At 51.3% G+C, this 12,821-nt stretch overlaps 2 protein-coding genes across 2 annotated transcripts in view; both read left to right on the forward strand.

The window, feature by feature from the left end:
• ABCF2 (ATP binding cassette subfamily F member 2) overlaps nucleotides 1-4,739 on the forward strand; it is a 12,505-nt gene extending 7,766 nt beyond the window's left edge. Inside the window, exons 8-10 of the mRNA XM_015426705.1 lie at nucleotides 899-1,027; nucleotides 1,476-1,679; nucleotides 4,177-4,739. Coding sequence (XP_015282191.1) covers nucleotides 899-1,027; nucleotides 1,476-1,679; nucleotides 4,177-4,314 — 471 coding nt within the window. The 3' untranslated portion in view covers nucleotides 4,315-4,739. The remainder of the gene's footprint in view (nucleotides 1-898; nucleotides 1,028-1,475; nucleotides 1,680-4,176) is intronic.
• Nucleotides 4,740-4,850: 111 nt separating this feature from the next.
• Nucleotides 4,851-12,821, forward strand: part of IQCA1L (IQ motif containing with AAA domain 1 like) — a 53,322-nt gene continuing 45,351 nt past the window's right edge. The window contains exon 1 of the mRNA XM_015426706.1: nucleotides 4,851-4,919. Coding sequence (XP_015282192.1) covers nucleotides 4,851-4,919 — 69 coding nt within the window. The remainder of the gene's footprint in view (nucleotides 4,920-12,821) is intronic.

The following is a 12,821-nucleotide window of genomic DNA, read 5'->3' on the forward strand; positions in this document are numbered from 1 at the left end:
GGGGGGGGATGGTGGTGGCTTTTAGCCCTGGGGGTGGTGCAAGTAGGGGCATTGCTCCCCTCCCACTTGTGGGGGCCCTTCCCAAATGTCAGCGGCAGGGTCTTCGGAATGCGCCAGACTGGCCGTGGCTTTCCAGGCCCGCTGCTTGGTGCCTCCCTATTGGAGTTTGTGTTTGTTTAATTTCTTAAAGTTAATCAGCAGAGTCAGCAGAGTATAAGTGAGTCTGAGTCCATGGTAGGTTAAAATATAAAAAGTTTACTACAACCTAACATGGGTAGGGTAAACAGGATGAAAAATAACAAAGAGCTTTATTTTCTACATCCTCACATCTAGACAGACTAACGAAGAGTAATGGAGACTGGAGCTTCTTCTTGCTCTCGGACAAAGGGTCATAAAATGCTAAATAGTAGCCACTCTAGCCTCCAATCAAAACAATAAACTAGATCTGAATCTAGCGGGCTTTCTAGCTCTCTAAACAGATAGGTCACAAACAAACATGTGATTCAGTAAACAGTATTAACCCAGTAAACACTAAATAGAAGTGTTCTAACTTGTAACATTCAACACTCCCTCTGTTGGGGGGGGGGGGTGTCACCCCTCTTTGGTGTCGTGGTTAAGTGTGCGGGCTCTAATCTGGGAGAACCAGGTTTGATTCCCCACTCCTCCACTTGCACCTGCTGGATAACTTTGGGCAAGCCGTAGCTCTGCCATAGCTGTCCTTGAAAAAGAGCCATTTCTGTCAGAGCTCTCTCAGCCCCACCGACCTCACCAGGTGTCTGTCTGTTGTGGGGAAGGGAAGGGAAAGGAGTTTGTGCACCGCTCTGAGACACCTTCGGGTAGGGAAGGGCGGGGGGTATAAATCCAGTCTCTTTTTCTTCTCTTCCTTTCCTGCCTTTAGCACTTGCAAGAGCAGCTGGACTTGGACCTTTCCCCTCTGGAGTACATGATGAAGTGCTATCCGGAGATCAAAGAGAAGGAGGAGATGCGCAAGATCATTGGCCGCTACGGGCTGACGGGGAAGCAGCAGGTGGGTGGGGGGGAGCGGGGGGGGCATCTTCAGTCAGGTAGGCGCAAGGAAATGGGGGCAGAGCCCGGTGGTCCCAGTCTCACTTCCTGCTTAAAAGCTTCCACTCTTACGGCGTGAAGTTGCCGCTGGGGGAGAGCTCACATGCACGCGCACCCCACCCCACCCGAGTGTCTGTTCCGGCCCTTCTGTGCACAGAGGTGGTGTGGTTCTGTGGGTCTGGCGGGGGGTGGGGTGGAGAGAGAGAAGCAGGAGAGCCCCGGGGTGTGCCGGTGGCCAGCTTCCTGGAACATCTGGCCGGGAGCCGTGACTTGGCCCTTTCCATTCCAAGACCAGACGTGCGGGCTCCGTGGCTGAAGGCCTCCGGGCCAGCTCCTGGCAGGAGGTTGGGGGGGGGGGCAGCCTACTTGTCATCGTGCCCCAGTGCTGCAGGTGTGTCCTTACCCAGCAGGTCAGCCCGATCCGGAACCTGTCGGATGGCCAGAAGTGCCGCGTGTGCTTTGCGTGGCTGGCCTGGCAGAGCCCCCATATGCTCTTCCTGGACGAGCCCACCAACCACCTGGACATCGAGACCATCGACGCCTTGGCCGACGCCATCAACGACTTCGAGGGGGGCATGATGCTCGTCAGCCATGACTTCCGGCTCATCCAGCAGGTCAGCAGCGGGACTGGAGGGAGGAGCGCTAAGCGGCGCCTGCACGTCGTGGGGTGTCCCCTTAGGTTTATTGTTTCGTTGCTTTGAAACCCCGTGTGCTGCCTTTTCGCCGAGGGTCCTCGAGGTGGCAAGCATCAAAACATTTAGACGTTTCAGTATTAAAATGGCATTTAAAATATGTACGTATAAAATATTTAAAGAAGTCAATAAGACATAGAAGCGGACCAGGTAAGGGGGCCGATAACGGCTAATGAGGGAACACTGAACGAGAAAAGTCTTCACCGGCTGGTGGAAGACAATAACATACAGGAAACAGAAAGACCTCTCTGGGGAAGGATTCCCAAAGCTTTGAGGCTACAGTTAAGCAGGGCCCTTTCTCGGGTGGCCCCCAGTCTGGTCTCAAGGGGCTCCACAGGTGACTGGAGTGCACAGGTAGGTTCCCCTAATGACAGGCAGTCCCTCAGCTGTGCTGCCCTCAAGCCTTCTGGGGCTTTAAACGTCCAGACCAGCGCCTTGAATTGGGCTTGGAAGCCAACAGGGCGCCAGTATAGATGGAACGAGCCTGGAATGGTCTGATCTTGCAGCATTCTGATCTTGCAGCATTCTGTACCAGGGGTTGCTTCTGGGCAGTCTTCAAGGGCAGCCCCACGTGGAGTGTATTGCAGTAATCCAATCTAGATATGACCGGGGCACGCACTACAATGCCAAGATCTTTGCCACCTAGCAAGTCACCCCTGGCCACTGCTGCTGCGGCCCCCCCCCCCCCCCCCCCCCCCAGTCTGGTTCCAGCCACATCAGTCCCATGCTATACTTCTGCTCCTGTAAGCAGGAGTGGCGCAACCCCGTCCAGAACAGGAGGCATCCCAGTTCCTGGGTCAGACCTTCCCCCTGCTGGTGTAATAACATCTCTGTTTTGTCGTGGTTAAGTCTCCTCTTGTTAGCCCTCCTCCATCCCCAGATGCCTCCAGACAGATGCTCCTCCTGAGACACCCGTGGCCCGGGGGGGGGGGCGGGACGCTTGCAGGACGGCCTCTTCCCCACTGACTGAGAGGCCCCCCCTCCCTCCAGCCCTGCTGGCTCTCCTTTAGGCATCAAGCCAAGATTTTATGTCTCCTTTTTTCTTTTCCTTTTTTTTACTGAGGGGCTCTGTCGATGGGCTGCCGCTCCGACCCTGAAGAGCCTCTCCTCAAGCTCCTCGTGCGCTCCGTTGCATTGGCCTTTATGCCCGGGCTGGATTTTGTGGCTGGTTTCTTCTTTGTTGTCTATTGTTGTCGTGGGCCGCCCGCGCATTTTGCGGGTAAACAGGTACACGAGGGGCATGGCTTTGGACCCTGTTGACTTCCTGGAGGGTAGCCCGGCCCGAATTCCCCAGGATGCTGGAAGGAGCCAAGGCAGCCCCCCCCTCTCTCTCTCCCCCCCCTCTCTCTCCCCCCCCTCTTCTACACCGGGGGGGGGGGGGGGGCTTCTGGAGTATCACCTTAGTGTGCCAGAGTGGGGGGAGCGTGATGGACACGCCTGCTGGGCGGATGTGTTCTGGGGACGGAAGAGGCAAATGCCGAGGGAGCTGGCCAGAGGTGCCGCCGCTGAGAGGAGCAAAGGGCTTCAGGGCATGCGGAGAAGTTGAGGGGGGGGGCCCTTAAGTGAACTGGTGGCCAAAGGGAAGTGGGATGAAGGGTTTGGAGGAAGTACTTTCTTCCCTGCTCAGCCTCCTGACAGAGCTGACTTGGCAGGAGGTCAGGAGAGAAGCCAGGAATACTTTAAGGCAGGATAGAAATCCAGTCTCCTCTTCTTCTACTTGTTCACGCGTGGATTGGTGGGAGGCACCATGTGGTAGAGCAGCAGCCAGCTTTTAGGTGGGTTTTTTTAATTTAAAAAAAAAAACCTGCCCACGGTTCTGTTTGGGTAGGAAGATCGGGTATAACTGTTGCAATAAACAAATGGTAACACAGCCTTGACAGCTGAAAGAAACCTCCACATTCATGGGCAGTGTACCTCTGAACAGCCGCCGCCGTTGCCTTCTTGACCTTCCCCACGGCTGAGGCTGGTTCGTGGATTATACAGAGTGCATGGGCTGGGTCTGGCACACACCCACCCGGTGTCACCGCGGAGGAAGGGCTTCCGTGCTCCCCTCCAGGCCGTTTCCCCACCTGGCCGGGGGGGGGGGGGGGGGGGCGGGGAGATGCCCTGTGGCTCCCTGGGGAAAGCCACAGGTAGAGTTGAGGGCTTTCCAATGCTGTTTCCATTGCTCAGGAAACCAGGGGGTGGGGAAGGCCAAAGTCCCCCCTTCACGCATGCCAAAGTTGCCGTCTAAACTGGGTGCACTGCACGTGCAACGATTGGGGAGGACCTGCAACCCAGCATGTGGCCAGGGATCCCAGACTCCACACAGGTGTCTGCTGTAGACTGACCCTCTGCCGCCGGGTGGTCTCTGTTGGGGACAGAGGTGGTGGGTCTCACGTAAGTGAAGGCCTGTGTCCTTCTCCTCCTCCTCCTCCAGGTGGCTCAAGAGATCTGGGTGTGCGAGAAGCAGGCGATCACCAAGTGGCAGGGCGACATCCTCTCCTACAAGGAACACCTGAAGTCCAAGCTGGTGGGGGAGGAGCCGCAGCTCACCAAGAGGACCCACAACATGTGAGCGCAGCCGGGCCGGCCGGGGCCCACTCCGGAGACCAGGGCAGGCCTCTGGCCAGACCTGCCACTGGGGCAGGGACAGACTGCGGCTCCCGGTCCTCTCGGGGCCCCACCGCAGCCGCTTCTTCCATCGTTCCTCACCGAGCCCTCCAGCCGTCTCCCCTCCGCTCGCCGTCCAGCTCCAGGGCTGCCCGTGCCCGACAGGTGCCCGTTCTCCAGGCCTCTGAGCCTCTCCTCTCCTCTCCCGTGTGTGTGTGCGTGTGAAACGGCCCACCCCACGCTTGCTGCTGCCCGGGCAGGCGCGCCTGGCCTTGCTGCTGCTGCTGCAGTCTCTGGACGGCACTGTCCTGGGGCCTCCGTTGGTTTTTAACAAGTATTTATCGGTATATTTGCCCTGAGGCATGATGAGTCAATAAAGATGGAGGGAAAAGACCCTGCTGCTCAGCCTCCTCCTTCTGGGGAGCCCCCCCCCCCCGAGGACCCACTTTCCCAGGTCTGGATGAGCAGGCGGGGAGAAGTGTCATCACAAGCACTGGAGCCATGGCTCCCGATCAAGCCTCTGTCGGAAACCTCTTCCTTGCCTTCAAGTGTCCAAAAGATCGTGGCCGTGTACGACTCCCTAGCGGAGCCACTGGGTGGAGCACGGCGGTTTGTGAGGAAACCTCTGCCGGCTGCCATGTCTCACTTCAGCGGCTCCCCCCCCCCCCCCGGCACCGCCTCCCCCTGGGCGGGCGGGGGGGGCGAGCAGGCCGGACTCCTGAGGATGGCAGGTGGCCCCAAGCGGGCGGGTGAGGGGGTCGTCTGGGGCACAAAACCCTCACCCCTGAGGCGGGGGCGGGCAGTGGCTCTTGACGTGCCCCAGGAGCGATGGCAGGCCCCCTGCTCTGTGGGGGTCAGAGCAGGTGCGGGGCTTCCTCCTGCCCCCCCCCACGAGGGGCACAGTGGTTCGCCTGCCTGGGGGGGTGGCAGCTCTGCAGGCCCACCTGGCCTGGGGAACTACCTTGTGGTGCAGTCCATCCTGAACTGAGTTGCCCCCTGTCAGCAGGCTCAGAAGGGGGGAGCGTGGCCCTGCTGTGGATGGGGCTGGAAGGGTGACGGTGCGGGGGGGGGCGTGTTCTGCAGTTTTCCAGGAGGGGGGCTGGGGCTGGGGTGGAGGCACCTGTGGCCCTCCTACCCTGCAGCAAGAACAGCTGTTTCTTTTCCTCCTCAGTCCTTTTCCTCCTCCTGGTGGCAGGAGCCGCTTGGGAGTGGTGGTTTCAGTGGGAGGAAAGGGTTGGAGCAAGGGTGTCGAACTCATTCCTTATGAGGGCCGGATCTCGCATAAATGAGACCTTGTTGGGCCGGGCCAGGTGTGTCATAAAACGTAATGCCAGGTAGCGGAGCTATAAACTTTATAAAGGACACAGAAAAACACAATTAAAAGTATTATAGCAGCTATTCCATTGGAGCCCCACATTAGGGGCTAATATTTCTCTGCAAAACTGAAGTTCCTTGAGTTTGCAGAACTCTGTTTTAACTGTGGTTAGTCCCAAACCTTCCCCGCCCCCCAGAAATATAAACTGCAGATATAAATGGTCTGAGCCTAAGACCCAGGGGAAGAACACGTAATGGCTGAGCATTGCAAGCTTCTCCCACAATCCCCGGTCTACTCCGAGTGCCAGTGACTCTCCTGGGGAAGGGGGGGCGCGCGGTGTTACTGGGTGGTTTCAGGTGATAATTTTGGGTGTCCCCTTCAGTGCTTGTTCTGCTATTATTCCTTTGGAGCTCCATATTAGGAGGGTGTGTGGGTTAAAACTAATATTTCTTTGCAAAACTGGAGTCCCTTGAGTTTGCAGAACTCTATGTTTTAACCCTGACTGGTCCCAAACCTTCCCCCCCACACACACACACACCCTTAAGACGTGCCTGCTTAAACTGGACAACGCGGGGGGGGGGGGGTTATGGGATTTTGCGAAGGCAGTTTTAAAAGAGAACAGAAGCACAGGGATCACAGCTGAAGGACACACACACACCCCGCCCCCCCAGCAGTCCTACCTGTGGCTGGGAAGTTTGGCAGCCTCGCCCTCTGCTTCCTGCTCTCAGAGGCAGCCCCGCCCTTGGCTCTTTAATACTCCCACACAGCTCAAGCAGAGAAGAGCGAGGGTGGGCAGGGGAGGGGGGGAGAAGAGAGCCCCACCCTCTCCTGGGGCCGGGTTAAAGGCCTCCTGGCGGGCCGGTTCCAGCCCACAGGCCGCAGCTTTGACACCCCTGGGTTAGAGCGCCGGGTGTTGTGTTGTCTAGTGGCCCTTCTCCCTCTCAAGTAGACCCGCCCCGAAAGGATGTGCTGAGCCCATACTGTTGGAGTTTCTTATGAAAATTGCGATTCAGCAGAGAAAAACAGTTTAGCAATGCCAGAGTGCAATACTCAGACGCAGAGTCCATGTGTGTTTAAAATATAAAAGTTTTTAATACATTCTAGCACAGGGAAAGGTAACTGGGAGGAAAATAACAACAGAGCTAATCCCTACATCTTCACTCTACAAAGAGGGCCCTTCTGGGGTGGGGGGTGGGGGGCATTGCCAGGGCCCTCAGGGCTCCCAGAGCCATTTGCTTGGCCAGGACGTGGGGCGAGATGCTGGGCGGGAGGCATTACTGGGCCACTCCCAGATGGCTGCTCTCGGGTACAGTAGGCGCCAAAGCCTGCCGTTCTTCCCAGCATGGACACTCCTGGCTCACTCTCCTGGCTGCAGGCTCCAAGGGGGCACCCGGTGTGGGCCTGCCCTCCCTGCTTAGCCAGCGGCTGATGAGGTGAGGGGGGGGGCAAAGTGTGCCAAAGGCTCCCGTGCATGCCCAGAGTCACCTGGCCGGGGGTCCCGAGAAGCCTCCTGCACCGTGCCTGGGGCCCCTTCCCAGAAAGCTGTGCTTTTTTTTGGGGGGGGGAGCTTCTTTGGCCTCCTGCTTAAGAGGTCCGTGCAGAGGTAGTGGGTGCCACCCCCCACCCCCAGTTCAGGCTCAGGTGGTCCACAGCTGTCCCACTCCTGCAGCAATCGGTTCCTGTTGGGTGATCGTAAGATATTGAAAAAATGGTATTTAGCAGAGATAAGAGTAAAATAATTCAGACTCAGAGTCCATGTGTGATTAAAATATAAAGTTTTTACTACATTCTAGCATGGGGAAGGGTAACTGGGATGAAAATAACAGAGCATCATCGGCTACATCCTTACTCTACAAAGACAAAACTAGAAGAGAGCGATTATGGCTACTCTTATTACTTCTTCAGAACAGCAAAACAAAGAGGGAAGAGAAGCCATAAAATGCTAATACACCTTGACACTTTAGTCCCAATCAAATCCCTAGATCAGGGAGAAAATTCCCTGGCATTCTACAGCTAAAGAACATTGGTTACATAAGAAACATGTGACTTCCTGTGAGTAACATAAACAAACATTTAACCCCAGATATACTGAGTGTTTTCAACTTGTAATACCCAACAGTTCCCAACAGCTTTCATTCAAAGAAGTAAAGCGTATTGAGACATTGAGAGTATGCAGATATCTTAACCATTTTCTGTTAGAACTGAAGAAAAGCGTGCACGGCAAACAGAACTACATCATTCATGGAGGGCCCCTGATGGCCCAGGGCCAATCAGGGATCAGGTAGAAGCCCGCCAAAGGAATGGGCTACTTTTCCCAGGAGAAAGACTACTTTCCCCAGGCCCTGAAGGTCACACAGAGATAACAGAAGCTGAGGAGACACAGCAGAAATGGAACCCAACCTTCCAGAGTCACCCCCCCCCCCCCACTCTCCCACCCCAGGGCTTGCAGGCCTCCCCGGCTGGGCCTGGAGGAAAAGGGAGAGGGCGGGGCCTCCGCCCACCTGGGAGGGGAGAGGAGCTTGTGCCATGCCCGAAAACAAGCCCTGAGCTGCCCCTGGCCTGGTGCCTTTCTGTTAGAGTTTTTAAAGAAATTCAGCAGAGTTAAAAAACAGCTTAGCAATGCCAGAGTTCAATAATCAGACCCAGAGTCCATGTGTGTTTAAAATATAAAAGTTTACTACAATTCTACCATAGGGAAGGGTAACTTGGGAGAAAATAACAGAGAGCTAATTCAGCTACATCCTCTCTAGACTAGAAGAACTGGAAAAAGATGGCCCTCCAACGTGCTTCTACTCCAAGGCAAACAAAGACGGGAAGAGGGCTCATAAAATGCAAAGTTACTAACACTTCGCTCCCAATCAAACTCTTAGAACAGGGATGCTTTTGCGGGCTAACAGACTTGAGCTAACACTGGCTAACACAAAGACAGGTGATTTCCTGTAACAACAGAACAGACATTTAACCCCATGCATACACATTGAGTGTTTTCAACATGCAAATACCCAACACCCCTTCTCATGTTAAAACACGAAAGTCACACAAATATAAACATTCACGAAGATTCTCAAAACGTTGCTTCTCAAGCGGCTTGGTCAGGATGTCAGCAATCATCTGGTCAGTAGGACAGTATCTCAGTTCAATCAGTTTTTGGTCTTGCAGCTCTTTCACGTAGTGACACTTGAGTGCGATGGTCTTGTTTCTAGACTTGGTTCCTTCTCCTTTGCAGATAGCAATACAGGCTTGATTGTCCTCAAAAAGAATTATTGGCTTTGGTTCATCTATGCCGAAGTCCTTCAATAGATGTATGATCCAGTACAGTTCATAACTTGCAGTTTGCGCTGACACACATTCAGCTTCTCCAGTAGACATGGCTACAATGCTTTGCTTTTGACTAGTCCAAGTAATTAAACTGTCTCCATAGTAGAACAAGTATCCACTTGTAGATTTTCCATCAGGTGAGGCTTTGTCCCAGTTGGCATCCATGTATCCAGTCAGTCTGGGTTCAACACAGGTTGAAATCTTAAGTTTGTAATCCAAAGTTCCTTTCAGGTATCTTGCAATTCTCTTAATAGCTTTCCAGTCATGCTCATTAGGTGAACTGGTCTTTCTGCACAAAAGTCCAACAGCTGAAGTAATGTCTGGACGACAGATTGTGCTCAAATACAATAATTTTCCAATTGCAGATCTGTACTCATGATTGTCTTTTAGTGGTTTACCTTCAGTAAGCTTGGGATAGTCCTTATCCATTGGAGTGCTTACAATTGCAGAATCTTTCATTCCTACAGATTCAATAAAGTCCATGATCTTTTGCTTTTGGCTCAAAAGAAAACTTCCATCATCAGTCCTTTCAATTTGTATTCCAAGATAGTATTGTACAGTTCCTAACTGTTTCACTTCAACTTCCTTGTTTAGTCCATCAGCAATTTCTTGTACATCACTTTGATTTTGACAGCAAATAATCAAATCATCAACATAAATTAGTATGTATTGATACTTTCCATTTTTAAGTCTTGTGAACAAGCAAGGTTCTGCTATTCCTTGTTTAAAGTTCTGTTTACGTAGCAGTTTAGTCAGCTTCTCGTTCCAGGCTTTGGCTGCTTGTTTTAGTCCATAGACACTCTTGTTGAGTTTACACACTAGGCCTTCTTGTCCTTCTGTTGAGAATCCCTCTGGTTGTTGCATATAGATTTCTTCATCCAGGTCTCCGTTGAGGAAGGCTGTTTTGATATCCAAATGTTCAACGTGCATGCCCCTTGAGGCTGCTATGCTCAAAAGTGTCCTGAAGGATGTGTAGCTCACAACAGGTGCAAAGGTTTCCGAGAAATCGATTCCATATTTCTGTGAAAATCCTTTCGCGACTAGACGGGCTTTGTATTTGTCTATTTTGCCATCAGGGTCATACTTTACTTTGTACACCCATTTACAACCGATGGCTTTTCTGTCAGGAGGTAATTCAGTAAGAGTCCATACCTCTTTGTCTTGTAAAGATGCAAATTCTTCTTCCATTGCATCCATCCACTTGCTTCTCTCAGGTGCAGGTAGTCTGTTGACTTCCTTCCAGTTATTAGGTTCCTTTATTGGTTGCACATTTGCACAAATTCCATACATCGGTGGTGGTACACCTTTGGTACTCCTTGCCGATTGTCTCACAGTGATCGTCTCTCTTACCCTTGGCGATGCTTCTCCAGGTTCCCCTTCTGAGCTGGAACTCTCTTGTGGAGATGGACCTGCCTGGTCACAGGTGGTCTGCGCAGATTGCCAAGTAAACACGTCAAAGAAAGAGACATCAGTAGTATCCTCTGTAGTAGTGGGTTGCACTGTGGACTCAGCCAGGTTAGGAGTTAGCAAAACATTGCTTTCATCTACACGTACCACATTGCATACTTTAACATATCCAGTTTCAGGGTTTAGAATTCTGTACCCTTTGCCACTAGAGGCATATCCGACTAAGACACCAATCTCTGCTCTTGGATCAAGCTTGCCCCTTTTCTCCTTTGGTATATGCGCATAGGCTTTTGATCCAAAGGCTCTTAAATGTTTAAGTCCAGGCATTCGGTTATGCCATAATTCAAAAGGGCTCTTATTGGTAACTTTAGATGGGATTCGGTTATGCAAATAAACCGCAGTGTGGACTGCTTCTGCCCAATAACACTCTGGAAGTCCAGATTGCATTAGCATACAACGCGCCATTTCCTGTATCGTGCGATTTAATCTTTCTGCCGTGCCATTCTGCTGCGGCGAATAAGGCACTGTTGTCTTATGTTCAATCCCTTCTTGTTCCATGAATCTTTGGAACTCACTGCTGCAGTACTCTGTACCATTATCAGTGAACAAAACTTCTGGCGCCTTGCCAAATTTGTTCTTAACAACAGATACATAGTATTTAAACTTGTCAAGCACCTCATCTTTGCTTCTAAGCAGGTAGGTGTAAACATATCTGGTTTTTGCTTCCAGAAAACTGACAAAGTATCTGTTACCTCCAGCAGATGCATGAATAGGCCCAACTAAATCAGAGTAGACACACTCTAGCAGTTTAGTGTTTGAGTCATGAGGTTTAGTAGTCTTATAAGAGGGAGCTGTGCCCTTGGATTTAAGACAAATATCACAGCCATCTTTCATGAGCTCACATTCTGCTGCGTCAACATTGCATTCTTTCAATAATTGCTTCACAGATTTTATATTTCTATGTGCAAGTTTCACATGCCAAGCAAACAAACAGTCTTTGTGATTGCATTCAGTTGATTTTGTATGGCACACCATTCCATTAGCTTCAACTTCGTCATCATCATCAAAATTAGCATTAGCAATATGTCTCAAGTAATGAAAACCATCATTTGTTTGTAACATCATGTTAAAACCACTCTCACTCCAGATCTTTCCATGATTTGGTCTAAGATCAACATAACTTCCACTTTCCATTATTCTCTTTGTGGAAATCAAGTTGTGTATGGCGTTGGGTATAAAAGCACAATTTTTGAGGGTTGCCTCAACAATTTTGTTATCAGAATTCATGCCATACACCTGGACCGTTCCTGTCCCCGCAACTGAAAGAGATTCGCCCGCAGCTCCTTGAAGAGCAGGTCTACAGTCTCTATCTAGATCAATAAACCATTTTTCAGATTTAATCACATGAAAACCGCTTCCAGAATCAATGATAAACATATTATCATCCTCATCACACACTTCATTGACAGCCAATGCATGCATTTCGCTTTCTTGCTTCTCAGTGTCAGCCTTTTGAGGCTGCTTCTCTGTCACAGCAAAAACATTGCGCCTGTCTGCTTGACTGCCAGGAGCACTCTGGCCACGCCCTCTAGAGGGTCCTGTTGCAGACCGGTTAAACTGAGCGCGGTCACTTTTGGCGCGAGGTTGATCATGAGCCTTTTGATCTCTTTGTTCCTGAAAAACCTTTGAATCAGGCGACTTTTCTGACCAACAATGTCTGGCTACATGTCCCAGCTTCCCACACCGAAAACACTTCACATCTCTCTTCCCTTTGTTTCTTTCACATTGAGATTTGATACTTAACACAGACAAGTCATCCTTTGTTTTTGAAAGGGCTCTTCTCTGGCCTTCTTTCAGATAAGCCAAAACAGGAGGCAGAGTTTCAGACTTAGAAATATAGGTATCATTCAGCCTTTTTAACATCTCTCTGGCCGTTTGGCATTTTAGAATTTCTCTATGGTCACGTGGACACAAAGATTTCATGATAATGGCTATCGCTAGCTCATCATCAGCCACATATCTTTCCAACTCTTCTTCACCCACGGGGGGGTCTGTATTAATTACATAAAGAGCTGAATATGATTGAAGAGCATTTTTAACACATCTAAGCCAGTAGTCGAAATTATCCTTATTCAGAACTGGGATTTTACAGAATGCTAGGTTCTTGTTAGTTGCCATGCTGGCTTTCAATTGCTTAATTGCTCAATACTTCACCACTTCGCAGGGTAGAGATGAGAACTGGCGTTCCTTTTGATGTGCGCGGGACCTCCAAGCTGCTCCGGCAAGATCGGTCTCACCCCCTCCTCTTTCTCTCGGCTCCAAGCTCCGGCTTGCGGCTTGCTTCACAAGGGAAAAAGATGTTCTCAAGACGAAAGGCACATAAGAATTCTCTCCGCCAGAAAACACAATCTTTCAGACTGATTTTACAGGCA

The sequence above is a fragment of the Gekko japonicus genome, unplaced genomic scaffold, assembly GCF_001447785.1.
Source record: "Gekko japonicus isolate JY-2015 unplaced genomic scaffold, Gekko_japonicus_V1.1 scaffold2912, whole genome shotgun sequence".
NCBI classification, from domain to species: Eukaryota; Metazoa; Chordata; class Lepidosauria; order Squamata; family Gekkonidae; genus Gekko; species Gekko japonicus.